This window comes from Tigriopus californicus, chromosome 11, assembly GCF_007210705.1.
Source record: "Tigriopus californicus strain San Diego chromosome 11, Tcal_SD_v2.1, whole genome shotgun sequence".
Lineage (NCBI taxonomy): Eukaryota > Metazoa > Arthropoda > Copepoda > Harpacticoida > Harpacticidae > Tigriopus > Tigriopus californicus.
Genome location: NC_081450.1, coordinates 7,632,414 through 7,659,750, shown reverse-complemented (window position 1 = coordinate 7,659,750; position 27,337 = coordinate 7,632,414). Strand labels below are relative to the sequence as shown.

The following is a 27,337-nucleotide window of genomic DNA, read 5'->3' as shown; positions in this document are numbered from 1 at the left end:
AGACATTCAAATTGACCATGGCGGACATGAATTGGTTATCTTTTTGGCCCTCTCATGGCAAGCTGATAATCAAGTCTTCATGACTAGTAATTTTTAAGACCATTATCATCAAAATTGATTTCATTATTTAAGAACACTGTATTGTTTGGTTATGCCTTGCCATGGACTCCATGGCCTCATCTGACCTCATAGGCAGACAGACATCATGAAAAAGCATGCAAAATTGAAACAGAGAGCCCTCTCTGTCTGACCCCCCTGATTTAAAGTGAAAAAAGTTATATAATAAAAAAGATATAAAAGTTATAACAAAAGTTATAATATAAACAGAGCATTGAAGGGACCTGTAAGAGACAACTGTGCTTCATTATTTTGGCTAGCCTGGATGGTGAAAACCTTGAAACTAAATACAGTGGCTCTCCCATTCCCACATTTTTCATTGTTCCTGCTTACCTTATTTGACAAAAGCTGATTTTTTTTGTGGAAATGCAAGTGTTTAACATCAGCTGCCTTTACGCAATCTCTTACATTAGTTGCCCCATGGAAAGCATAAAAAGGAGAGTGCTGCACTTTTGAATGTATAAAGGACAGAGTAATCCTCATGAAGTAATGAAATTAGTGAAAAGAACAGGAATGACAAAACAACAAATGAATTGTAAAACACAGGATGAAGCTTATGCTACAATGAACAAGGTAACCTTGTCTTTTTCTCATAATAGTGCAGCAATAGGGGGTCCACATATTTAAATGAATACTAGCAAAGTTATGCCATGTTTTCATTTAAAGGCTAAGAAAGATAATAACCACAAACCTTCATTTCTTTCCGCAAAACTTGTGTAATTTCTATATTTTATTGAATACTTGGTTATAAGTAACTGAAAGAAAATTTGAAGTATTACAATCAACAATCTTCTTTTTAAATGTTGCAAAGACTGTGGGGTGAGCATTGTTAATGAAATATAAATTTGTTGCGCAAAACCTTTTTTGTTATATTTATCTAAAACTTGTTATTTTATTGCTAGTTGTAGATTTGGCTTAACTTATATGTTAAAATAACAAATGCTACAACAATATACCAAACTGAATTACAGAACTACACCAAACATGGTCATTTTGTTAGGTTTTGTAGCACAGCTCACTCAAAATCACTCAGTTATTGACAATTCAATGGGCAGATGTTGATTGTGATTTTTGTCTTGGTTCTCCCTCCCCAAAATGTCCAAAATCAGGGGGCAGGGCCAAATTTTCCCTTGAATTTCCTTCACTTGACATGCCCTATGTGAGATGATATTTCTTTCTGGCATATTTTGTTTCGTATTTGGCATGTTCTGGCATTATCTGGTATGTTATTAGAGTTAATCAGGCATGTTCGGAGTCCTAAGACCTGACAGCACTCACTGACGTACTCCAAGCGAAAACTGAACCTTGCGGGTCTCTGACTAGAGGGTCTCTAGATGGATCCCGTGTTTGTGGAGAGTTGCGGTTATCGGTGGGACAGACAGCTAGGAGGTACTCAGCCCAGCAGCCAGCGGCTCCCTAATATCTCTTTCTCAATACACTTTATCCCGTTTGTGAGAGGTGACTTATGGTAAGGGTGAAGAGCTCTCAAGATACGAACTTCTCGCCGTTTGTTTGTTCGTGAGTTGTTCCCTAGTGGTGGGCTCCCTTGTTGACCCGATACCTCAAACGAACGATCATCACGGAGCATTGGAGCATTGGGCGCGGCCTCTCAGGATTGAAATCGCATTCTTGACCCTCCCGAACCTAAACAAGGTTGATTGGACCAAATGGCTGCCCATGGGGGCGATGTGGGTGGAGGAGGTGGAGTGGTGGCCTTGATGCGGCAAGGTTACCTCCAAATCCCGCCTGTGACTCGTGTCTATCTGACGGCGTGCGTCATGACCACGTTGGCCGTTCATTTCGAGATGGTTTCGCCGTTCCAATTGTATTTCAACCCGCCTCTGGTGTATCGCAGTGGGCAGATCTGGCGTCTGGTGACCACATTCCTCTTTTTCGGCTCTATGGGACTGAACTTCTTGTTCAATTTGTTCTTCACCTATCGTTACTTCAGCATGTTGGAAACAGGTTCTTTCCGTGGACGGACGGCCGATTTTGTCATGATGTTCCTCTTCGGAGCGGTCATGATGATCGTTTTTGGTGTCTTTGTGGATCTTCTTTTCTTGGGTAAGTACCGACTACTGACTCGAGCCATTAATGTCGACTCGTACAGATCCGATGACCCCATCTAATAGAGCACCCTAATCTTACAAGCCCCAGCTCTAAAACTTTGACATCGCCTTACTTTACTCACAGAACTTCATTGATTTCAACTTTTTCGTACCCAAAGTTACTGAAGTGATTAGTTAGATTTAATCAACTAGTAAGTAATTGCTAATATTTTCTATATCTATATTCACCTTCAAGCCCTCAAGAATCCAGGCTAGTTAGAACAATGAAATCCAACTATCTTCTTTCTCGGGCTCCATCATTGTCTAATTTGCTGCCCTTAAATATTCGTAAGGTGTATTAAGGCCTTGATCCAATAGCAGGACAAGCTTTTGACTAAAATTCCCGATCAATCTGATATTCAAGGGTTAGCCAGATCTGCCACTCCATTTCGTTTGTCGATCAAATGATATATGAAAAAAAGTATGAGTAATAGACTTTTCGTTTTATATTGCTGAGTTTCCAATCCCAGTAGGAAGTCCAAGAATCGTTGCCATAAGAATTGTTGATGATCTATGGCCAAAAATGTTCAAATTTAAAAGCAATGTTTGTAGAGCGCGTGCTTTTACCAAAATGTAGTTGGATAGTCTTTATTATGTTTTGAAATATACGTCCTCAAATATTCAATCAATTATGAGCGAAAAATATAGCGATGAAAATGAATTTCAAGTTCGGGATGAGCACATTTCCCTTCCCAAGCATCCAACCACCCATGATTATGTTTCGTAACCTTTTGTTGAACAATTTTATAGGTCCGAATTCATTTCATTGCTTTCCATTTCTAGGACAAGCCTTCACGATTATGTTCGTCTATGTCTGGGGACGTCGTAATCCTCAAACTCGAATGAGTTTCATCGGGATCATCAACTTTCGCGCTCCTTACCTGCCATGGGTTCTGCTAGGTTTCTCAATCCTTCTCGGCAACTCCTTTATCGTCGATCTTTTAGGCATAGGAGTGGGCCATGTTTATTATTTCTTGGAGGATGTGTTTCCTAATCAACCCCATGGAAAACGGCTTCTGGTGACACCTGCCGTCCTTAAGATGATTTTCGATCCTGTTACGGAGGATCCATTTTACAACCCTCCGCCGGAAGACAGACCCGGCGGGTTCAATTGGGGCAATGGAGCTAACGTTGATGACGCCAGGCCAGATTATGTACCAGACCAAGGCAACAACGGCGCAAATAATCCAAACAATGATCGACCGAGAGAGTGATATTTGTGCCTCTCTAGCTAATGTCATTTTTTGACAGACTTGTTTCGATGAAAACAACCTTGTGATAAAAATGTTTTATATTTGTTGGTAAAATATTACATGCTTTCCAAACTTGTCATCGTTCCTACGTTCTCAATCACAAAAGTTGTTCAATTTAGGTCATTCTTCCAAATCGTTCAAGATGGCTTGCGCTTCGTTATGAAGACTCTCATCATCCAAATCTTTTCCAGGGTTGTCTTCAATACGTTCGTTGTCACTTTCTTCTTGAATTTCTTCGGTTAGAAGATCATTGATGGGAGCCTCCAGGATTTCTTCATTGGAAATCACATCGCTGTCATTCTACAAAATCAAGAGCAAGTCCTTAACCTATGGTTCATCAGAGGTGTGGACCAAGTGACCTACCGTTTTGGGTCCAATGATAATAGGTAGCTTCACCACGATGTCGTCGTAAAATGAATGTGTTCTTGCAACTGCGTGAACAGAATACCCGATATCGATGAAGTCACACCAAGGAAAGTCGGTTAGGGGCATTCTGTCGTTTATATTCAAATTAAGATCGTAGTTTTGTATCTTTCCCACATCTGTGTCCTCCTCATCGACTGCCTCTGCAACGACCAACCGTTCCTTTTTTTTCGATACGTCTTTTGTCCCATGCCCCACGGTATAAATGGCCTCTTGCACCAGTAATACAGTAACCTAAAATCAGTTTTCGGTCATAATAGCTCATTCATAGGATTGGAAATGCGATTACCACAATTTAGCAAAATCCTATGTATGATACGCATTTGATTTCAATTCAAGTTGCTGCTTTGAAAGCTGCAATTCGTACACCTCTTTAATTTAGAACTTTAAGAGTCAGAGGGTAGAGACACCCATGCCGGGCAAGTGCAGCTTGCACTAACCGTCAATTTTCATTGCTGTTATTTTATACATTACTGTATATATACATTATGTTGTAGAGGGGAATTGAACTGGTGACCTCTCTTATGCTAGGAAACTTATTTGCGTCACTGCTTTATGAACTTGGTTCCATGGCATTCATTTTAGTTCGTAAAGACTGCAAAGAAAACATCTAAATTTGGCCTCATAAGCTTCATACTATTTCATTCATAGGACGGCCTTGAAATGGAATTACCGGCAATAGAGACTTGTAAACTACCGGCTCGGATTTTAGCTGTGTGAGCTAGCCAGGCTGCGCCACAATCCCAACAAGAACCACCATGATTGAAGCTTATTCAGTGCTTCCAACTCTGCATGAACAAAATTGTGTGCCATTTTGGGACATTATTCAACAATTACTTTAAACTTTATTAGTCCAACATTCATTTGCTAAAATTGTCCTGAAATGGCAAGTGACGAAAATATGCAATAAATATGGAGAAAAAATTGGTGCTAACATCTGGTCATCATCAAAGGCCTGGTGACAATTACTTCATGGGAGGACCAGAGGGCGCACAAGTATGAAATCCCAGATCTTTACACTTCTGGTACAAAGTGGGTCCATATGAACTTTATTTTACACATTTATCTTTTTTGTTTCTAATGCTCTATTGAGTTCTGCGGTTTTCATATTTAAGTTTTGAGTTGAGGGTAATCCAAAACCATCTGAACCAGTGAAATTTTTAAACAATGCAATTTTCACAGCTCTCAATATAATTTATTGACAAATTTCAAGAACATTTCACTCATTCAAGAAAGTTGCTCTAAACTATGTTTAAAACAAAAAGGTGTGCACTCGTGAAGCACGAATAAGGTTCCTTATTTGCAACGTCACACGGCCCAAAGAAAACAGGAAGAGGCATGGTAGATTGCTAAATAAACTGCTCTTGCCTTGCCCTGAAAGCAATTTCTTTTCCGGACATAATGTGACCCGGGACACTAATCATAAATTAGATTTTGATAGAATGAGCCAAAACCAACACAAATGCATTAAAATTCACAAAAAAGAAATTGGCCCAATCGGCCCTCTATTTGGTGGAGGCTGAATGACAATGCGCCCTCTGAAGTGTAGAAAGTAAAACATATTTGGTGCAGCGTAAGGGGGCTATGGGCACGAAGATCTTTTCTCATCATAAGTGACCATCAAAATTGTTCACGAAATCCCCCAAGCAAATTGGTCCAAAAATAAATGTGTTTCGCATTTCTAGTACCATATTTTGATATTGCCAATGGTTTTTAAAATACACACGAATGAAGTTAGTACTTATGGATGAAGCCTCCCATCCAAGCAAGATAACTTGGGAACACATTTGTTAAAGTACTCCAGTCAGGATTTGGAGCGCAATTTTAAGCAAAAAATAGGCACAGAATAAATGACAAGAAAAAGTACCTTTTGAGTAGATATTGTCATTGAAGATATTTGTCAATCGAACTACTCACCTCCTATTGGCTCAAGTACCAATCAAAGAAGTCAAGTGGGGAAGGATATCACATACTATCTGTTACTCACTCAAACACATTGTTCTTACCGCTAAATTGTTTCGAAGTATTCGACGGACAATCATCTACCTTATCAACATCAGCATTTCCTCCCTCTAAACGGCACTCTACGTGAACTGGAATGGTATCACCAAGCTTGAAGATATTTTGATCCAATTTCATGTACAATTCCACATGAGTTTTCTTCAAGAAACAAGTTCCCCCAATAGTGGCATATGCATAATTTTCCTGCAAAACAAACGTAAAATTATAGCATGACCAACAAGCAAACATAGGCTTCTACAAAATCCCTCATTTCCATTTCGATGAATCCATATTCTTCCCCGACTAGAAAAGGAGAATATTCGAGATCAGCGAGCATTCAAATAAGACTTTAACTGCGAATAAGACTTTTGCATTGTAAAATTTTTTTTTATTCACCACAAAAGTCATGTTTGCAATTTTTCAGTTCACTGTTTAATACAAGAGAATCCGGACTCACTGAGTCCGGTAACAAAAAATAAATCTGAGGACTCGAACATGTCCGACTTTTGCCGGACTCGACCCAAGCACTGGCAATTATTGGACACCACATATCATATAACGACTAGATGTCGCATTGCCCAACCTCAATCCAGAGGAAAATGGATTTTGTGTCAACAAGCCTGTACACTAAAGAACATGAGGGTGACTGCCTGTTCAGTACTAGCAACCTACAATCGCTGGGTCTTTAATGAACGCAATCAGTGACAAACTCACTCAGAATCCGACCACGCTGGCCGATGAAAAAGCATGAGTCACTGTGCACCATATCTAACGGATACATTTTGCTACACTTTCGAGATGCGTTGCTAAACAAGGGCAATTAATAGAATATGTGATTTGCTCTGCTAATGTCCCAATCTTTTGAAAAATGCTTTGTGTGTTATGCCCAAAAAGCATGTTTTTATTATCCTACCGCTCTTTCTACATGCATATTTGTAAGAATCTCAAGAAATTAAAAGAAAACAAGACTAACGAACGAATCATGGGAATGATTAAACTTGCCTAAAGGGAGATTTCACTAAGTGTGATTGTCACTTGCCACCCAGCGCCAGCTGACCTGAAATCATGCTCATCCAGTACAACTCCTGTGGAGCTTGAGCATTCTGGTTATTTGGTTTTCTATGCTGTACACCAAAAATTATGTACCATCTGATGAAGGCAAGTGTTCCCATTTTTCCTCTCGCTGTCCGAGGTCTAGTCATTATATGGTCTGTAATGGACACTCGTCAAAGAGACTGCGTTTAAAGGACGCCCACTTCCGCGACGTCAGGATCTTTTTTTTTGGTTTGGTTTGCACGAGCTTTTCTAACCGCTATAGGGAATGCAATCCCCAGTACTAGTAAAATTGAAAGGTTATAATTCGTCTATTTATTACCCTTCAATCTTTATCTGACATTTGGTCTACCAACGAATTTGAGTTGGCAGACCGAGCTAGTCCTTGAATGTATGGTTGATCTGGAATGCTATTTAAAGATTTGTCCAAGTCTAACTTGAAAGATGCTACCGGATCAAGTATCGTATTCCCTGCGAATATTAGAGGGGAGCAAATTAAACAATGAAGGAGCCCGAGAAAGAAGGGAAGTAAACTTCATTGTTCGAACTAGCCTGGATTCTCGCGGGCTTGAAGGTGCTCTCAAAACGTGCATTCAGCCTCTACGGTCACTAGAATTGACCCTAAATCCTGGGTTGGGACAAAGCTCATGGATGCTTTTGAAGACGTACAGTATCAAATACCTTTTGTTCGACCTTTTGCAAACCTGCTGAACTCATTGGAGCCCAAAAGGGTGAAGCATATTCAAGATGTGGCTGGACAATCGACTTGTACAGAGTTAGCATCGTGATGCTATATCTGGACTTAAACGTGCGATATATCCAACCACACATTTGAAAAGCTTTACCCACCTTCAACTGGATATGCTTATCGAACTTTCCATTATTTTGGAGGAGAACACCTAAATCTTTCATAGATGAGACCTGCTCAATATCTTTACCTCCATTATCTACGAGTGGAATATTTAAAGGAGTTGACCCAAACGTCATTGAGCGGATTTCATTCCGTTCAGGACCATATTGCTCTCAGTTACTCATGAGTAGATTTGATCTAAGTCCTTTGTAAGGCTACTGGAATCTTGGCCATTCCTACCAGAAACTAACTTTGTATCGTCAGCATAAGAAGAGAGACTGGCAGTATGTCACTGATGGCCTCAAAAGCATTTTGATCTGTGACTACAAGATCATCTAAACGGTCAACTTGACTAACCTTGTCAATCTCAACAGACTCATCTTCAAAGCAATGAGCTGTTGGTCCTGAACTCAGTGGGGTTGAAAACACAGTGGAGAACTGATCTCCAAGCACGTTAGCCATAGTCTCTACATTGCTAATGGCTTCCCCATCAACCTCAAAAGACCCAACAGAGTGTTTCATTTTTCTCTTAGAGTTCGCATAAGAGAAAAAAAGCCTGACCTCCTGAACCACATTACTCTCAATTTGTAACTGGTCATATTCGATGGAGGCCTTAATCTTACCCTGAACTACGTCCAGCTTTTTTGTAGACTACCCACAATAACAGGATTCGAAGTGCTCTTCAGCCTTTTTGCTAGTTTGCAACTCTTTTTGAACAAAGTCTTCCTACATTTTGGAATTTTTGTCCGATACCACCTTTTGGAACACATTCAGAGATTGCTAGACTAGAGCAAACTTCCTTAAAAACTGAATCTAACTTATCAATTACTGCATCTATGGACAGTTCCTGTTTCAGAATTGAAACCAGACCCAGGTTCTCCAATCTTTCTATAATCAACGGCCAATGTTCATCTTTGAACTTGAACTTAGCCAAACCGACCTTTTTGACCGGTTTTACTCTAGAGCACGCCGGCTTTTGAGTAATGGTCGACCCCATCTCAAGAACATGATGATCTGACAGATTACTAGGTGTAACATGGACATACATGGATCATGTATGTGTACATGGATCAGATCAGGGTCATTGGAAAAGACCAAGTCGAGAACACTATTCTCTCTAGTGGCTACACCAACGTGCTGGGAGAAATTGCGCAAGATCGCGAATTCTTCCAGCTTTTCGAACGACTGAGATGTCGATTTCGAAATGAGAATATACCCATCAGGACTAACCTCCCACTCTACAACGTTAGCCGGAAAATTAAAGTCCCCTACAAAGAAAACTTTCGAGCAAACTGCCAGATCCAACTCATTTCCAGTGAATTGGAGAGCTGACGTAAAAGAGCTTGCTGAACAAGAAGGGGGTCTATACATTGTTACAATGGACAGATCAAGCCTTCGGATATGACAAACTAAGACCTCCTCTTTTCCATTCGACATTTGTACATGACTAATGTGCAAATCATTCCTAACATATAGGCATACGCCCCCATGTGGGAATACGGGATTATCAGGGCGTATCCTATCACAACGAACTAAGTTGAAACCAACTATGGTTAGTTCTTCATCTAAGACCCCTGGCCGAAGCCAGGTTTCTGTTATAGAGATGAATGCAATCTCTCTCTCAACGGCTAGTTCTTCTAAGATCTTAACTTTTGTGCTGTCTTTTCTAGAATCACACGGTGGAGCTTCTGAAAGATGGAGTTAACCCGTTCCTTCTGTATGTAAATAAATATAGAAAAATGTCGAAAAATCATGGCATATTTTGCTCTTTCTCGGACATATTTCGCGCTTTTTTACGCATAAAAATTCGCATAATCTGGCCGAAATTTTCGCAAGTTTCCAACTTCTATAGGCATTCTTCCAAAGATGCTTATTTAAATGTCTGTTTAATTCATTATTCCAAAACAGCGACATATTGCTTGCAAAAGTTGTTGCAGACGCTCTTTGACATTCCAAAATGCCTCAAAAGTTGTACCAATGTCGACTAAAAAATGAACGGATATTTTAGCCACTGTATAACAGTAACATGTATCAACATTGTAAACTGAACTAATGCAACTTAATTCAGACATCATGATTTCAAGTGCAGTAGGCAAGGAGAACAAAACATGCTAAACGAATTTTGACCAAAGATGTACCTTGGCATCAACTGACAACTCTGAGAAACATGTAATCGGTAGGTTACTTCAAAAGAAGGAATCATGAAAAGCTTTTTGTTGCAGAGCTCATAGCTCTAATACGAACCTTTGGCATCTCCTCTTCTGTGGGTTGTGTGAAGGCTGGATCTTGAGTTGAGATTATGTGGAAAGGCTCTTCAAGGGAATAAGTCACACGCCCTTGAGTTAAATAGACACCAGCTTTCACATCATATTGAATCTTTCCATAACTAAAGAAATCAAATTAATCAATGTATAATAAAACATTATGCGTTCCTTGATTAAAAAAAATGTCGTTTGTCATGATCCTCTCGGTCTACTACTTTTCTAAGGAGCCTAATGTCTATCTAAAAAAAAACAATACATTTTGTGTGATGCTTGCGAAATGCTACATCTTGAAACACTTGGCATAGAGTCGCAAATCATCGTCAAACATTTTGGAAGCGAGGGAACGCATCGCAAAATGGGACCTAATGGGCCCTTTCGATCGTATTCTTAAACTATCGCCTATAAATGAAGGCAGCGTCTTCAACATTTCATGTAAGGCGATGTGAGCTGAAATCTTAATCCAAAATCTCGTTCATGAAGACTTACACCTGACGAATAACAGTGCCAATCTTATAATCTTCATTCTTTACCAAACCGGTGCATGGCCATCACTTTGGCAGATATAGCTTTTAGTCGATCGCTTATCATTACCGAGAGTCTTCCAGGGTATCTGGGAGATCTATTGGTAAGCAAAACTTAAAAGGATAGACGTGATGACCCGGGAACATCCACATCTCATCTCTCTTCTTGGGATTGGGAGCCCAAACTGTCAGATCTCTATCAAGATAGTCCTCAATTTCGGTGTATTCAATCGTGCTCCCACCATCAATTTTTCGCCAAAATATGTTCAATCTTCCATTGATCTTGAGACGAATTCCGCGAACGGGGGTAGTGTCCTCACAGAAAACTGCTATGACCCCGGTCATTTCGGTCCCAGCACGATAGGTGGCAGATTCATTGTCGAATGTCACTACGACATTGTCAATACCGTCCTTTAGCAAAGACATCGGCATGTTCACCCGTCTCCAGAAGTCAACGGAATGATACCTTTCTCAATTGCTTGAATTTTTGAGAGCAAGGAATTGCTTTGTTTATACTTGGTTTCCTTGACAGTACTCCAGTAGAGCCAAGCATTGTCTTAAAAGAAAGTGTCTGGCGCCTAAAGAAGAGATCTTAGCAACCGAGTCAAAGAACAACGTGCGTATCAACCAAATATGTCCCAATAAGAACAAATTTAAGCCCATCATAAGCGAGCCAACATTTTTTCCCCTTTCCAGTATAACCAAGCCGATTACCAATATATGGTTAAAAATGGTTTGTTTCATCACTTCATCTCAGGTCGTCTTTATTGGCCTTGACCAAATATTTGTCAAATCAACCGAAGAGTGTGAGCATCATCTAGATATCAAAGAGCCCAAAAAAACTTTCGGTGAGATAACTTTGGCCAGTTTCCCATCTAAGTTCGCAATAAAAATGAAACAAGATGAAACGAAATGTATTGATCTGTATTGTGATCCCACATCGTATAATTAGAATTACAGCAGTAGATGACGTTGTCTCAAAAGCAAATAACCGCAAATAGAGCCGAAATAATTTTGACTTTGATTCCCCAACATTACTTAGATATTCGGGCCCTGTTCATAATTTGCGTTCTAGTCAACCAATGCCTTACTATGATATCTAGCTCATTCTCCAACAATGAGGATGTGTTAGGATAGGAGATGATTGTATTTACCTAGATAATGGAAAAGTCAGAACTGACTAGGTGATGAATACGGCTCGGAAAAATCAAAGAAAGTCTTTATTGCGAGAATGCCTCATTGGATCCGTTAATTTTTACAATATTACAATATATACAATTCAGCCTGATGTATTGAGTCTTGTCCCATTCTGGGTTCAAGGAGCGCCATTCGAGGCGATTATCCACTAGAAAAGGGGGGGGAGACCTAGGATCGAACCCATGAATCCGAGTTTTAGGTCGGTCGCGCGTTAAGCAACTGCGTTACAACCCTCTCCCTAATGATAATCCCTAATAATTTGTTTTTAGAGCCAAATGATCACAACCCATTTGGGCTCCAATGAGTTCAACAGGTTTGCAAAAGGTCTATCAAGTCCAAAAATGTTTCACTAGGAACATCATAGGAATGGGGGAGCTCTGTAAATGTGGTAACCCTGAGGAACGGGAGATCAGTTCACTCACTGTTAAGTTAGGGGCAACACTTTAAATCCCACGTATCCCGAATAAAGAATCTAGTTAACCAAGGTAGTGAAGTGCTGGACACGGCACAAGATGTAAACCGTGAATATGGCCCGAGCCCTGGTAACGAACATTCCTATGTAGTATAATTTTTTTGATTATTTATGATGCACATAAAAAGGTTCTAAAATATACGATATAGTCGGTCATTTTTCAAACCAAGGAGCTCTGGCTCAAATCAATTCAAGATTGCCGACCTGTGCACACGACCTTTGTAGGGCACTGGGGAGAAAACTCTTGCCCAATCACATTGCCTCGTAGTCTGCTCAGTCACATTAGCACCTTAAAAGGTTTACTTCCGACACCAGGGTTTGAACCCATGACCTCATCGTTTTTTACACATTTTAGTAGATAAAAAGTGGCTGTCTCTACTAATCAATGTTTCCTTTTGCCAGTATACAAAACATATTGAAGTTATTTTATGTATTAGCGAACAGTAATCCTTTTAACTTCATGGTTCTGATATTATAATGGAATTTGGTTAATGGGAAGACTTTGTATGAAAACTTCAGTGTTCCGATTATTCAAAATACCGCTCTCTTTTTCATTCATTTTTTATGAAAGAAATACCGTCGTTTATCAACAATGTAAAACTCAACACCTGCTTTTGCAAGTGAAAAAATTTCTAAAAGCTTTAGAAAGAGACCCTTTATGACGATTCGTCGAAGTTGCCTTTAAAAATAATATTAGTTTATTTTGGACATTTTCGGGAAAACACGCTTGAGAGTTCGTATTTATTATCAAATTAAATTTTATGTTTCTTACAATTCTGTTCTATGTACTTCTATTCACGAACATCTTAAAATACTAATAATAAAAACATTTACAAACAATACATACAACAGTGTATGAAGACATAATACAAATAAAAATGTACTCTTTTCCATTTATTCAAAAAAACGCTTGCTTCAATAGTCACCTAGTGTGACAGTAATGATCTAAGCAAACAGGAAAGTCACGCTTGAACGTCAAATATTCTAATTAAGATACAGAAAGTCGCATATTACACCAAATATAAGTTCTTGGTTTGGTTTTTCATGGGTGAAGCATATTCAAGATGTGGCTGAACAGTCGACTTGTACAGATGCTATCTCTGGACTTAAACATGCGATATATCCAACCACACATATGAAAAACTTTACCCACCTTCAACTGGATATCTTTCTTTTGGCAATGTCAAAGTCCGTATCAGATTGGTTCTCCGTCTGTAGGTGTAGTTAGCGTCTAAAAGTTTCCTTGAGGAAGGTCGGGGAGGAGAACCGAATCGGGGACCTCTCTCGTCTTAGGAAAGTGCGCTAAGCACTACTCCAAGTTAAAAGATCAATTGCCAAGTAGAAAATGTTTCATGTATGCCAGCATCCCCACCTGCCATTCGAACCAAAGTGTCCATTTTCAGTAATCATAGACCTGAACTCACTTGATCCATAATGATTTAGTAAAAATGGATTGATTGTGGTTTATTTTGGCACGGGAAAACACCAACCTAGTACCCAAGAGGATGAAGGGGCCTGGAAATGTCAATCAATAAACAAAGTCATCAGATGTCATCCAATCCTCACTTTATTCAGTAGTCACACTCCCATCTCCCATCGATGATTGACTAATGATCGATCGATTAATACCAATCTCCGGAATCCCGATTCATCTCCTTCCGTCCAGACAATTGAAGCCTCAACACCCATTAAGCTACAAGTCAATTCATTCAAACGTGTTTTTTTTTAAATGATCCATTTTTATATGTTATTCTTGTCTAAAGTAACCAAGCTCATTGCTAATTGTGAGTTTTCTCAAACAAGATGAAACTTCAGGTCAAAGTGACAAATGGAATAACAAAGCCGCAAACTTGAATATGGTTTAACAGAACAGAAGTATATGACAGCTACATTATTTTGCATTTATTTTGCTAAGTTTGATTCTTACATCTACTTACGAATGTCTTATCATCCTGAAGATATATGCATTTCCGAACAATGCATACAATATAACCTTTAAGAACACGAAATACAAATCAAAATGTGTTATGACCTCGCTTAAAATTGTCTGCTTGCTTCAATAGTCACCTACTCTGCAAGTAATGAACAAAACAAATCACATTTGCAGGTCAAATACTCAAATTTTGAAAGAGAAAATCGCATATTTGCAAAATAAAAGTTCAAGATAAAGCCATTTGAATATTAAACTGCCTTATTCCCTCTTTCTCCACCAATGAGCATTCTTGAGAAAGGGATCAAATGCTAAGAGGCTAAAGGCTTCCTTATCAGCGTAGTACACACCCTATCTTGTTGTGCCTCCCAGAGCCAGTGTTTGATTTTGTTTACACTTCGAAGAGGGGATCAGAGTAATATCCCCTATAGTTACTGGGGAGCGTCATGTCTCCCCTTTAAAAATTGTAACAACTTAAGCTAACTTTAATGAAGAGGGAAACTTGCCCTGATCCAAGATGCATCGCATCAAGTACGAGAAAACAGATGCAAGAACTTATGAGCATATCATCAGAAGCTGAGGAGTCACACCATCAGGACCAAGAGAACTTGGAAGCCTCAAGTCCCTAATGGCCGCTATAGCATCTTAATTTGTAACTTCAAGATCATCAAATTGCTCAATTTGACTATCGTCATCAATCTCAACAGACATGTCATTAGAACAATGAGCGGTTGCTTCTAAACTCAGTGGGGTTGAAAACGTGTTCGTCTTTGAACTTGAACTTAGCCAGACCGACCTTATTGGCCGGTTTTACACTATGGCCGTTACACATCTTCCGTTTTTGGGTCAGCTGATATTTTGGTTCTTCGAGAAGAGAATAAAACCTAACTTAACCTAGGGACACTGGATACAGAGACCCGCGAGGTTGAGTACACGTCATCAAATTCGAGCGATCTGATTGGCTGCCAAATGTCAACGAACATGGGCTTTGTTTGGAAACCTTCCCAACAGGGAGTCAGTCATTTCCAAAAAGACCTAACATGTTTGTATTGCATAAGAAGGCAAAGCTTTGAATGATTTACGACAAATTTGATTCACCTTGGATTCAACCAACATATTCTACAGTATAAGGGCCCTTATTTGCAACGTCACGTCTGCCAGTCAGCCCAAAAACGGGATAAACAAAGCCAGTTTAGTAAACCAACTTCTTTGTTTTTATTCAAATGAAAAAATGAAACGCATCATTGTGTTGTTTAGATATCAAAGTATACATAAGATTTTAAAAGATACGGCTAAATCTTTCTTTGAAAAGGGTTAATACGATCTGCCCAAACCTATTTTTTGGCATTTGGATAATCGCTCTGGACACAGTGCTCCCAAATTTTCCAGTACATTAGTTTGCCAAAATGAAGATTTTCTTATATTACCCGTCACATATTTTTTGGAAATCAGCAGTCAGTTTTCATCAAACTAAGCATATTTTTGACGTAATGGTGATTAATTTTGCAAACACCTGGATCTAGTTCTAGATTAGATAAAATAGGCTTGACCAATGGTCCTCTATGGGTTATGTGGCAACCCTGGATCCAATTTTTCAATCCTGTTAATGGATTATCAGTGGTTGTTTTCACAGCATATTTGTTTAGCCAATTATGGGATACACATGTGCCTGGGGGCTCTGCTCCTCCTCTTCGTCCAAAAGCGATTCAACCATCAAATTTGTACGGTTTCCTCCCCTCACCAACCATGCCAGAGTTAAGCGATGGGCCATGCTTTGCGGGCGGCAAGGATTCAAGGCTAAATCAGTCACCAAATATTCATTCATCTGCAGTAAGCATTTCTCGCCAAACGTCATCTTGAATGCCAAGAGAAATGTCAACCTTGAACCTTTTTCCGCCCTACCCACAAAACCACGAAACCCAGGACGCAAATCCCGTGTCAATATCAATCTGGCCACCAGCACCTCCTCGGCCACCAGCACNCCCAAGGTTGATCAAAAATCTTATTACACCATTCTGCCCGACAGCGATGCCAGAATTATCGATCGTCACAATTTGGAAGTTTTTCAAAGCTCCAGAGTTCGTCTCTCATCCCAAGGAGAAGTGGACGATAAGGCTCTTTTTGACGTAAAGGATTCTCCCGCATTTCAATCCCAATTGTTGCATAAAGTTCCACGGCGAAGAATGTCCAGCGCTCCCACCGGTTATAGTTTTTTCGACTACAGCATGATTCCAGATAAAATGGACAGTTCTCGTCAATCACTTCAAATCCCGAAGAAATTTCCGTAATATTCATTTATTCCTCCAAACTTCACGATTCTATTGCATTAAATATTATTTTGGTCAAAGGTTTTACTACAATACTAGTGAGCAGATCATCAAATAAATTCAAAGGAAAAATGGTCTTCTGGATTGTTTTGTAAGTTCGATAAGGGCCCTTATTTGCAACGTCACGTCTGCCAGTCAGCCCAAAAACGGGATAAACAAAGCCAGTTTAGTAAACCAACTTCTTTGTTTTTATTCAAATGAAAAAATGAAACGCATCATTGTGTTGTTTAGATATCAAAGTATACATAAGATTTTAAAAGATACGGCTAAATCTTTCTTTGAAAAGGGTTAATACGATCTGCCCAAACCTATTTTTTGGCATTTGGATAATCGCTCTGGACACAGTGCTCCCAAATTTTCCAGTACATTAGTTTGCCAAAATGAAGATTTTCTTATATTACCCGTCACATATTTTTTGGAAATCAGCAGTCAGTTTTCATCAAACTAAGCATATTTTTGACGTAATGGTGATTAATTTTGCAAACACCTGGATCTAGTTCTAGATTAGATAAAATAGGCTTGACCAATGGTCCTCTATGGGTTATGTGGCAACCCTGGATCCAATTTTTCAATCCTGTTAATGGATTATCAGTGGTTGTTTTCACAGCATATTTGTTTAGCCAATTATGGGATACACATGTGCCTGGGGGCTCTGCTCCTCCTCTTCGTCCAAAAGCGATTCAACCATCAAATTTGTACGGTTTCCTCCCCTCACCAACCATGCCAGAGTTAAGCGATGGGCCATGCTTTGCGGGCGGCAAGGATTCAAGGCTAAATCAGTCACCAAATATTCATTCATCTGCAGTAAGCATTTCTCGCCAAACGTCATCTTGAATGCCAAGAGAAATGTCAACCTTGAACCTTTTTCCGCCCTACCCACAAAACCACGAAACCCAGGACGCAAATCCCGTGTCAATATCAATCTGGCCACCAGCACCTCCTCGGCCACCAGCACCTCCTCGGCCACCAGCACTAATGCCTCTTTCAACGACAACAATAACAGGCACAACCCTTGTTATGTCGTGAACGAAATTGACTTTAGATCTCTTGACTCCGCTAGTACTACTAAGATTGGTACAAAAGATTGTGCCATTCAAGTGGATATGTCCAATTCAAAAATGTTCACTCTTTTCAAAAATGAAATCATCATTTTGAAACGCACATCAGTCAGCCTTCGAAATTGCCCTACTAATCCTCAATCCAAATGTTCTCGAGAGTTCGCCCTAATAACCGGTATTTATGAAAAGATAATATCCTTTTCAATTCCTTTTCCTTCAGACATGTTCCTGATCCTTTTTTCAGAGAGTGATGGTTCCATGAGGTCATTTATTGGTTTCAACAAAGCCCAATTTTGGATCTTATTCGAGTTCTTATCACCTGACATATTTAACTTGAAATATTGGGGTCAAGGAGTAGAATCTGAAAGTCGAAGAAAAATCATTCCCGAAGAAATGCAACTCGTTTTAACGCTAGTTCGGCTTCGTCAAGGAACTACAATCTGGGAACTGAGCTTGCGTTGGGGGATTAGTGATCGCGTCGTCTCCGAAATCTTTGTGACTCTGGTTCAACTAATGTATACCAAGTTTGGCCTCATGCGCCAGAGTATGTTCCCTCCAAGGGAATGTCTGACATATCCTCCCTCGTTCAAGAACACTTACCTTAGGAATTGTCGAGTCATCATTGACTGCACGGAATTCCATTGTGAATCTGCTTCCAACTATCAAGCTCAAGGAAACTTGTTTTCTCATTACAAAAGCCACACCACCCTCAAAGTCCTCATCGGGGTTAGCCCAAGTGGTGCTTTTATGTTCTGCAGTCAAGCTTTTGAAGGAGCCATCAGTGATAAAGCCATCGTCTGTCAGTCTGGATTTCTCCAGCACATAAATAATGGAGATGTGATTATGGCTGACAGGGGTTTTACCATTTGGAAAGAACTGTCAGAAGTTAACGCTACCCTATTGATTCCTCCTTTCACGCGACATGGCCAGGCTCTGTCAAGCAATGAATTGGCGAAGACCAAGATCATTGCTAGATCACGTATTCACGTCGAACGGTTCAATGAAAGGATTAAAAACTACAAAATTTTGCAAGGTGTAATTCCTGCAACCCTTTTCCCCATTATAAGTCAAATCATATTTGTTGCTTGTTGCTTGGTGAATTTTTTGCCACCTTTATGTGCCAAATAAATGGATTGCTCATTAACTATAAAGCTCTGTTGATGGAACTTGACTGCTTTAATGCAAATTAATGTTGATAACGTCCCGGAAATCACGCAGATAAATGTTTATTTACCTAGCTTTTATAGCTAGCAATTTGGCTGCAAGCTTGTTTTCCACTTGTCATCCAGAACAATTGCGTGGCATGTGGGACAAGGCCCACTCAAACGTGATTGTAATCCTTATCACAATTACATTAATCCCAGCCCTTTGGACGGTACCTTAAAATTCAGGGTACGTCTGAAGTTAATCTGAACATGAAAGAATGGAGCTAAAGAGGAAAAAGAAGATTACTTTTGCGTCCACGCCCCTCTTATTGCACGAACACTAATTCTGTCCCTTTAACTAACAAGACATAGAATGAAAGACAGACACAAATTATTTAGGTTTTATTGCATCAATTGGGGAGCGGAAAAGTCTTCAAGAACTGAGCTGTAGTGTTAATGGCGATAACTTTCGAGGGCATCTTTGTTCAAAATACTCTACTTGGAATACTCTCAAGTAGTTCTTTTTGGCCAAAAACATAGCTTGACGAGCGAAATCTTCATCTAAGGAAATATATTCCATTCTTGACCACTTTTCTGTCTACCAAAAAAGATGGGCGTGTTTGGCTCCTGTGACTACGAGATTTAGTTGGATTTGATAAAAGTAAGTGTGGGATCTTTTGAGGCTAAGAGAGTTGTCGGCATTGATTCTGAATGGTAATGATGTTTTTTTCCTCTGGGGTAAGTTTTCGAGTTCTTCAAACGGAATGGCACGCAAAGATTATAGGCATTTGATTTCCAATATAATAATCTCGTTATCTCGCACGACGACACCATCAGGGCTACATCCAAACATGGGATCTGTCCTCAACAAGAAAAACCCGCATTTTGTTACTCGGCATTGCTGTTTCCTTTCATACTCTTCGAGAGCTACTTGCTCATGAACATTACCCCATTGAATCGCCACCAAATGCGACAGATCTGTCGGGTTCCATATTGACAACGCCATACGAAATGGAGAGGTAATGAAAGATTTGAAGGTACTGCCAGTAATTCGTAATTGCCTGTACTCGTGCCATAACTTACTCTTGCTTTGTTCCTCTGTTCCTCTGACATGAAGGCCTTCAGCCGTTGACAAGCTTATTTCTTCTGGGGCGGCCTCAAGCTGTGCCTTTAGGCCTTCTAGTAGTTGTCCAGAGAGAACCTCTAACACATTCCTGCGTTCTTGATTTAAACAGTAGTCTTCGTACTTGAATCCAATAGTAGTTTCGAAAGCACATGTCGGCATATGTGCCCTCTGGATACAATATAACAAGTGATTGGTAGGGTCTTGTTGAGGCATTTGAGGAGCTGGGTTGAACTTCAGGTATCTTGCTGGTTCAAGCTTTTTATTGTACCTATAAATAAAACGAATAAAAATCGAACCCAAGGACAAAGTCATACATTTCTTAAGACTTGTCACACCGATTCGTCCCCACGGGAGTCGGGTTCTTTGCTCTTCTTGCTCCCTTTCCCCACGTCTGCGGTTGAGAGGTACAAGCCGTTTTCATTTTTGGCATCTGGCTTAGAACAATATCCTCAGCGAGATACAAAAGGGCGGCAACGTGGCTACATCGTCCATCGGCAGAGGCTTTGCACGAGCAAAGGCAAGTTCCAACTTCCCCACTTGGTGTTATAGTTACTTGGGGAAAACGCATTTCTGTGGCCTCGGAGGCCTTCGGCATGCTCGGCTCGCAGTTAGCTCGAAGAATTACATCCATGGTTACTGTCTTCCGCCATTCCACAAACGAGATGCAATCGGATACGTACATCCGTTTGCCCTTGATCACTGGTTTTCTGGTCCCAATCTGGATGTCATCGGTTTCCTCTCCGTTTTCCAAATCAACTGTTATCTGTGAACAAATGGGTTCGAGTTGCAGTAATAACACATAGATTTACTATTGGATATCAACACCTTTATCGATATCTGATACCAGGGCTATCTATTCAAGTGTCAACTAACTGGAAAACTTGGGTAAGTTAAGGTGAGAACGAACTTGGGAAATCAGTCAGATCAGGCGAATCATTATTTGTTCAGTCTAGGTCAGATGACATAAATGGCCAAAATAGGTTGTACTAATTGTAGCAAGCAATCATGAGAAAAGAAGAACATTCACATCCAACCACCTACTTGTGTCAAGTATTTTGTGATGCATTCAATATTGAATGATTGAGACAATGGTATGGCGCAACAAAGCGGAGTGACTTCCACCCACGTCAAGCATTCTTCATCATCCTCGGCATCTACTCCATCCGCCGTGGCACCCGCAATTTCAGCGTTGAGGCTCGGATTGTCTTTTCCACGAGCAGACGTCGGGGTCGTTGGGTGAATCAATGGAGTGTTGCCATAGAGGCGAGCCAACACCTCCAAGTCGCTCTTCTTCCCGGTGGTAGGCAATCCTCTATCTCTGAGGAATTCCTTTAAGAATTGAAGGTTCGTCGGGCAATTCCTCGTCGTCGTCGTTGACATTTTTACTCGGCACTATTACGTATTCATGAAACCTCGGATGAGTTCAGTAGTTCAGTCTAAACAAACCCTTCCCAAGATAAAGAGGGTAACCAGATGAGAGCCAACACAACTAGCGTAGAATGTAAGCATTTGAATTTAGCATACGATTTAGAATCCTTAAAGCTATAGCTAACGTCATGTGTGATCCAAATCGCAACTAAAATAATTTTCATAAACTTGTACGCAATATGATCATAAAACCGATGGAGTGGTCCCCACTCCCCAGAAGCCTGTCCTGGATAAACGTGTCAAATTTAGTCAACCTGAAATCCGGCCCCACAGTCATGAAATCTACGCTAGCTCGTGCTCGCCCACACACAAGCTGGATGCCCTGGAGGAAAAATTTGTAGGCAGATCGCAAAAGCTACAACTTCTGCTGATTTTTCCCTGACAAATAAAAAAATCATTGTATATTTGTCAAGGGGTACCTTATTTTGTCACAATATGGAGGTCAGACATCATCATGAAAGCAAATGCATTTAATAAAAATTATGATTTCCTCCCGGTTATGGGCTTTCCGGGCAGGAAGCGTTAGTACATAAAAGCTACCGAAGCGCTACCTTCAGGTAAGATGATAGACCAGATTTGGTGCAGCGTAAGGCCCTTATTAAAGTGTCTTTTGCCATTAGAATTAAATCAGTATGGTATTTCTCAATAAAATGTAGTTGTCACGCTGATTTCTCGCATGCTGACAGGATCAATTTGGACTAAAGCACTTGAAATTAGAAAGTACAACCATATTCAACGAATTAGATTGTAAAGTATAAAGGACTTGTTTCTTGAGAGACTTGCATAGCGTTCACATGTCATAATGTTGATTTGAATATTGGAATGAAATATGTCTGCAATCTAATCTTATAAAATAATGGGTTCAGAAAGTATTTTGAAAGTAACAAAACTATTTTTAATAATCTAAAATACCATATCCATGAATCAGCTTGTCTTTGAGTAAAATTTCGCAGAGTCCTTGAAAAAAATATTCAATGGTGCTTGTCATGACAGTACTCTTCCTTATCTAGCGCATCAATTCGAAATATGTTTGGAAACCTTTTAGTTCATCTGATGGCTTATTTTTTCGAAGTGGAGCCACTTGTCAAACCTCGCGCGTCTCTGACTAGGGTCTCTAACTTAACCTAACCTGACCTAACCTAACCTTTCGGTTGCAAGGGCCTGGGGGCCCCTAGGCCGCGGTGCAAGCCTGCGGCAGCTCGGTTGCAAGGGCCTCGAAAACAGCGGCAGATTAGAGCTTAATTCTGCAATGAAAAAAAAAGATTCCACGCATCGAGATTCGAACTCACGACAGACAAAAGTCAATCAGAGGTCACGCATCTCATGCGTTCACGACCACCGGGTCTGGTTGAGCCTTGAGGCGGCAACGTTTTGAATTAAACCAGCTACATGTCGAGAGAGTGGCAGCTGACCCAAAAATGGAAGACATCCAACGACCATAGTTTTACACTACAGCACACTGGCTTTTGAGTAGTGGTCGACCCTATCTCGACAGCATTGTGATCTGACAGATTACTTGGTGTCACATGGACCAAGGAGTTCTCTGGACATGGAGGTGGACAGTGGCCAGAGGACAGACAATGAAAGGGCAATGTGCACTAGCCACTCAGTATGTCAATGAACGTGCGAGTTTTGTTAAAACCTTGCTATTCAGCTCAATAACGTTTATTACTGTTATTTTCATCACCTTGTCTGGTGTTATGTTGTTATCAAACTGGGTGTATAATGTATAAAATACCCAATGTTCAACACTATTCTATTGTTTAATTCCTCCCTTTTTACCACCATTCTATTCATGGTGATTACTTGAACCGAAATCTAGTTGCTTTTGGCAGGTACAAAAGCTTTCAACCATGAAAAATATAATCTAAGAAGTGTCATAATATATAGTTTGTACGGCCTTAACAACTAGGAGTCCTTTTGAACAATGAGATAAAAGTGCCTGGTGAGAAGTTTTTTGCTGCAAAGCTCTTGCACAAAACTGTGTTGACAAAAATATATCTGATGCACTTAAAAAGAGGTAACTTGATGGGCTTTTTCAAATGCATTTCATAATCAAAAGACCAAACAGCACGAAGTTCACACCCATCATTCCTATGTATCTAGGGTAACCTGATCATTTTTTAGATTTCTTCATTTCTTCCACCTTTTTGAAGAACAGTATCATTGATGTGGTTATAGGCCAGTTCACCACACAAACCACCAACTTTACAGCGAAGGCTCAAAATATGGAATGAGGCTCCAACGCTTAATTACAACCACTTCTCTTTAGTTTATAGAAAATAGGAGTATGGGTCCACTATTTGGGGTTTCAAGTTGGAAACAGGTTCCTGATGGTTGTCTGGGGATAGAGTTGAAATTCCCACCTGCTTTTTACAACATTTGTAGAAACTCTTAATGCTCTCTCCGGGTGTCATGAATGCCGTTGAGAATGTGGGGACTAGTGGCCAATGAAGTGATTCATCTTGGTCAGTAATCTGAGAGCAAACAAATGACCCAAACATCTCCCCTGGAAACACCTGTCAAGAATATCGCCAGTCTTCCGACTTCCTCATTTAACCTGGGTGAAGGTTTCAATGGGCTCCAACTCCACTTATTCCACAATCTTCCACACATCGAAACTCCGAACATCATTCCGATAATACCAGCAACATTCTGGCGTGGCAGAATTTTTTTTCTCCCTTTAAGCCCAAGATACCGACTCCAGATTGAGTGACAATGGCAATTATCTATCATGTAAAAAGAAGGAATTCCATCTTTTACAAATAAACAATTGGTCATGCAATGAACGCGGTGATCACCTCACGATTTCCATATGTCATATCAATTTTGGGACCCTTTTCAAACATGTGGTTGGATATATCGCACGTTTAAGTCCAGAGACAGTGTCACGATGCTAACTCTGTACAAGTCGATTGTTCAGCCGCCTCTTGAATATGCCTCTCCCATTTGGGCTCCAATTAGTTCAGCAGGTTTGCAAAAGCTCGAGCAGGTCCAAAGATGTTTTACTAGGAACATTGAAGAGATGAGAGAGCTCTCGTATTGGGAGAGGTTAGAACGGTTGGGATTGTACAGTATTTAGAGAAGGTACGAAAGTTATCTGATATTGTACGTTTTCAAAAGCATTCATGAGCTTTGTCCCAGCCCACGATTTAGGGTCAATGCTAGTGACCATAGAGGCTTAACGTGCGTTTTGAGAGCACCTTCAAGCCCTCGAGAATCCAGGCTAGTTAAAACAATGAAGTCCAACTCTCTTCTTTCCCGGGCTCCTTCATTGTTCAATTTGCTGCCCTCAAATATTCGTAGGGTTTATGTAGGGGTTGATCCAGTAGCAAGATTTAAGTCAGACTTGGACAAGTTTTTGACTAAAATTCCGGATCAACCTTATATTCAAGGATTAGCCAGATCAGCCAACTCCAATTCGTTGGTCGATTTATTGCCAGTTTCACGACTCTGTCGTTGCAAAAGATTGCGTGATAGCACCTCTAAGATATGAAAATAGATGACCTATGCTCACAAAAGTCTTTGCCAAATTTAAACCCATGGAGATCCCGTTTTCAATTTTTAGTATATCAAGAGTAACCATAGAGCCATGTACACCCAAAGAATTTCAAAAATCCTGATTGCTGTTTACCAAAAGTCAAAGGCTAAATAAGGGCATTACTCGTCGAATTTCCTATTAGCCACCTGTTTAATAGCTTTAATCAAAAGGCCATGCATCCATGAGTATTGTATTACCAAATTCATTTTAATTGGATAACTACAGCCGAAGTTATGATTGTTCAAACGGGTGGTCAAGCGGTTAGGCCAAAAAAGGGTATGACCCTAGAATAGACCATGTTCATCCCATGGAACTGAAATTTTGCATGTCAGCTTACCTAAACCTAGTTATTGAATGTGTGAATTTTCATGAGATTCTGAGATCTAAAGACCCAAGTGCCGGGAAGGTGTGTACACTTGACGTGACGTGGAATGCCCCTGGTATCAAGGTGACCCAAGGATATAAAAACGTTCAAGTTTAAACAGAGTATTTAAGTAAGATAACCCTGATATACCCCTGCCAAAATAGCAACGGTATTTGATTTGTTCAATCATGGTCAGTTGGCCGTCTCTAACTCAAAGCTCAAAAACAGACCTTTGAACCTTTTACATAACGTTAAATAAAAATTAAGAATCAGAAAACACAAAAATATCGCACAAAAAAAGCCAGGATCCAAAGGAAACCCTGAGTCTACCAGTAACGTTTTATTAATCATCTTCCAGTGAGGCCAAGAGTGTTGCAGCTTTTCTTTTTTCTTTCTCGAGCGCTTTTTCCTTCCTTTTTTCTTTCATCTCGTAGTCTTTGTCTTCAAGTTCTGCTAGCTCTGTCTTGATGGTATTCACAAAAGCATCGGGGATGTATCGAGCCTCAAAGTCTTCTTCGGTATGTTCATGAACTGAGAGGTTCACTCCTTCCGGTAAGGTAATCCGGAGGATGTCAAAAAGTTGCGGAACGTCTAGTGTTCTAGCATTGGCAATCTAAAGAAAAAGATAGAAACACTTACATTTATTTATTTGTTTCGCTGAATATGCCAACGACGGCTTAGACGCTAAATACAGCCTTTCTTGGACTTGTATGAAAGTTTTGTTCTGGCAGCAATTTACAACATGCAGCAAAATTAAATTTGGTTATCATTTAGTGAGAGCTAGTAAGGTGCTATCGTGCGTTAGGGTTTCCAGATCCAAGTTGATTTGACATTTTGAAGACCAAACCAAAACTATTGAAGTGCATTTACCTGGACGTTCCTCTCGTAGAGATTGATTTGATAAGTATCTTTCACAACGGTCCCGCCTTCTACGAAAGTATTAGCTTCTTTGGTGGTGAAAGGTGTAGCCCAGCTAAAAGATTTAAGATTGGAGTTGGGCCAAACAGCTTAGAGCAAACATTGAGCCCTTGAAGTGGCTAGCAAGTTACTGACAAGAAACGAGAGATATAACATTGAAATGATAAGTCTAATGGTTAGACAGTGTGCAATGGCTTATTAAAGCAACAAAACTCACGCTTCCTGAACTTCAATACCAATATTCTCACAAGTTTTGTGGATGTAAGCTTGATAACTTTCCAGGACCTCGAAATTGTATCCTTTTATTTGAATATTCGTTAGCGGATATCGAGATGGCTCCTTAGCCATATCCTGAAAGACACGGAGGAAAATTAAACAGGTTTGGATACATGTTCCTGTTCTTCAGAAATAGCAGAAACTATTCAAATCAGTAACTCCACTGTAGCAGTAACCCTTAGTAAGATCTTAGACTCAACACGATTAAATCAATTTGAGGCCAGAAGCATCAACGCAACAATAGAGCATCACTTCCAAATCTACTTCAAAGAAACAGTCAGACTTCAGTAAAATCACGCTTGGTCAAAACGCGAACAAAGACGTTGGTTGACTTGACAGAAGTTTTCAATTCAATTGATGATCATGCAAGCCTGTATGCACTCTCATGACTCTTCTTCTACACATATTTATTAGCAGCATACCCCTGAAAGAAAAAAAAGACCAGAACCTACATCCAAATAGTCGGGCTCGAACACTTTCGATGATCCATTCCGGGGGGAATGACTATGAAGGTGGAGCACCTCTGGATGGAGCCACCCGCACCGAGTTACCCGCAAGCCGGGCAAACCTAGTCCCAGCAGGCCACGGCCGGGCTTGATGATTGAATTGGCATGTGTGCCAAGACCACAATGGTTTTGGAAATATCTGAATAGGTTGACAGCTTGCATGGTCTCTTCTTTACTGAGTCACCGACTAACTGATTGTCTCATGCCTGTCCCAGTCTCCCAGATCAAGCCAAGGTTCCATTTTTCTCATACCAGATCTGTTTATGAGCGCGAGATAATAATAAAATCACCCAACCTCAAACTTCCTGGATTTTGTGCGTAGAGTGTAGAGAGGGTAAGTTCCATACGAGATCCATTGGTAAGTTGACAAGCAAGGCAAACAGCACTTGGATTTAATCAAGGGACAAAATACTTTAAAGGCTTTATGACAATGCCCAGGGGGAATACGAAAGTTTCCTC

The 27,337-nt window shown here is 40.2% G+C and overlaps 5 protein-coding genes across 6 annotated transcripts; 2 read left to right on the top strand and 3 right to left on the bottom strand.

The window, feature by feature from the left end:
- The first annotated feature begins 1,511 nt into the window (after nt 1-1,511).
- On the top strand, nt 1,512-3,557 carry LOC131890370 (derlin-2-like). The gene is made up of 2 exons (XM_059239706.1): nt 1,512-2,181; nt 3,009-3,557. The coding sequence occupies exons 1-2, from the start codon at nt 1,785-1,787 to the stop codon at nt 3,437-3,439; spliced, it is 828 nt and encodes a 275-aa protein (XP_059095689.1). The 5' UTR covers nt 1,512-1,784; the 3' UTR covers nt 3,440-3,557.
- On the bottom strand, nt 3,499-11,283 carry LOC131890369 (arrestin domain-containing protein 4-like). The gene is made up of 5 exons (XM_059239705.1): nt 10,661-11,283; nt 10,050-10,191; nt 5,948-6,106; nt 3,842-4,135; nt 3,499-3,778 (listed from the first exon to the last, which is right to left on the bottom strand). Exons 1-5 carry the CDS (start codon nt 11,020-11,022, stop codon nt 3,599-3,601), a joined length of 1,137 nt encoding a protein of 378 aa, XP_059095688.1. The 5' UTR covers nt 11,023-11,283; the 3' UTR covers nt 3,499-3,598.
- A 5,758-nt stretch (nt 11,284-17,041) lies between these two features.
- LOC131890491 (uncharacterized) lies at nt 17,042-18,979 on the top strand. The gene is made up of 2 exons (XM_059239840.1): nt 17,042-17,749; nt 17,819-18,979. The coding sequence occupies exons 1-2, from the start codon at nt 17,143-17,145 to the stop codon at nt 18,700-18,702; spliced, it is 1,491 nt and encodes a 496-aa protein (XP_059095823.1). The 5' UTR covers nt 17,042-17,142; the 3' UTR covers nt 18,703-18,979.
- A 127-nt stretch (nt 18,980-19,106) lies between these two features.
- On the bottom strand, nt 19,107-21,316 carry LOC131890492 (uncharacterized). 2 transcript variants are annotated; one of them, XM_059239842.1, is made up of 4 exons: nt 20,887-21,316; nt 20,181-20,608; nt 19,803-20,113; nt 19,107-19,697 (listed from the first exon to the last, which is right to left on the bottom strand). In XM_059239842.1, the coding sequence occupies exons 1-4, from the start codon at nt 21,223-21,225 to the stop codon at nt 19,498-19,500; spliced, it is 1,278 nt and encodes a 425-aa protein (XP_059095825.1). In that variant the 5' UTR covers nt 21,226-21,316; the 3' UTR covers nt 19,107-19,497. The 2 variants fall into 2 exon arrangements, with proteins under 2 accessions (XP_059095825.1, XP_059095824.1); XM_059239841.1 differs by having other exon boundaries at nt 19,107-20,113.
- A 4,147-nt stretch (nt 21,317-25,463) lies between these two features.
- LOC131890042 (uncharacterized) lies at nt 25,464-27,136 on the bottom strand. Its single transcript, XM_059239313.1, has 4 exons — nt 26,825-27,136; nt 26,314-26,447; nt 26,049-26,151; nt 25,464-25,791 (listed from the first exon to the last, which is right to left on the bottom strand). Exons 1-4 carry the CDS (start codon nt 27,038-27,040, stop codon nt 25,522-25,524), a joined length of 723 nt encoding a protein of 240 aa, XP_059095296.1. The 5' UTR covers nt 27,041-27,136; the 3' UTR covers nt 25,464-25,521.
- Between the last annotated feature and the right edge of the window lie 201 nt (nt 27,137-27,337).

Bases quoted from the DNA above. Each gene is read 5' to 3' on its own strand.
- LOC131890370 (XM_059239706.1), top strand. From the start codon at position 1,785: ATGGCTGCCCATGGGGGCGATGTGGGTGGAGGAGGTGGAGTGGTGGCC. The intron at 2,182-3,008 runs GTAAGTACCGAC...TTCCATTTCTAG, and splicing joins TGTGGATCTTCTTTTCTTGG to GACAAGCCTTCACGATTATG.
- LOC131890369 (XM_059239705.1), bottom strand. From the start codon at position 11,022: ATGCCGATGTCTTTGCTAAAGGACGGTATTGACAATGTCGTAGTGACA. The intron at 4,136-5,947 runs GTAGATGATTGT...AACTGATTTTAG, and splicing joins GAAATGCTGATGTTGATAAG to GTTACTGTATTACTGGTGCA. The intron at 3,779-3,841 runs GTAGGTCACTTG...TTGATTTTGTAG, and splicing joins TTATCATTGGACCCAAAACG to AATGACAGCGATGTGATTTC.
- LOC131890491 (XM_059239840.1), top strand. From the start codon at position 17,143: ATGGGATACACATGTGCCTGGGGGCTCTGCTCCTCCTCTTCGTCCAAA. The intron at 17,750-17,818 runs GTATTTATGAAA...TCCTTTTTTCAG, and splicing joins AGAGTTCGCCCTAATAACCG to AGAGTGATGGTTCCATGAGG.
- LOC131890492 (XM_059239841.1), bottom strand. From the start codon at position 21,225: ATGTCAACGACGACGACGAGGAATTGCCCGACGAACCTTCAATTCTTA. The intron at 20,609-20,886 runs GTAGGTGGTTGG...ATTTGTTCACAG, and splicing joins TCACAAAATACTTGACACAA to ATAACAGTTGATTTGGAAAA. The intron at 20,114-20,180 runs GTGTGACAAGTC...TTTTATTTATAG, and splicing joins ACTCCCGTGGGGACGAATCG to GTACAATAAAAAGCTTGAAC.
- LOC131890042 (XM_059239313.1), bottom strand. From the start codon at position 27,040: ATGCAAGCTGTCAACCTATTCAGATATTTCCAAAACCATTGTGGTCTT. The intron at 26,448-26,824 runs GTAGGTTCTGGT...CGTGTCTTTCAG, and splicing joins TCGAGCCCGACTATTTGGAT to GATATGGCTAAGGAGCCATC. The intron at 25,792-26,048 runs GTAAATGCACTT...CTTTTTCTTTAG, and splicing joins TCTACGAGAGGAACGTCCAG to ATTGCCAATGCTAGAACACT.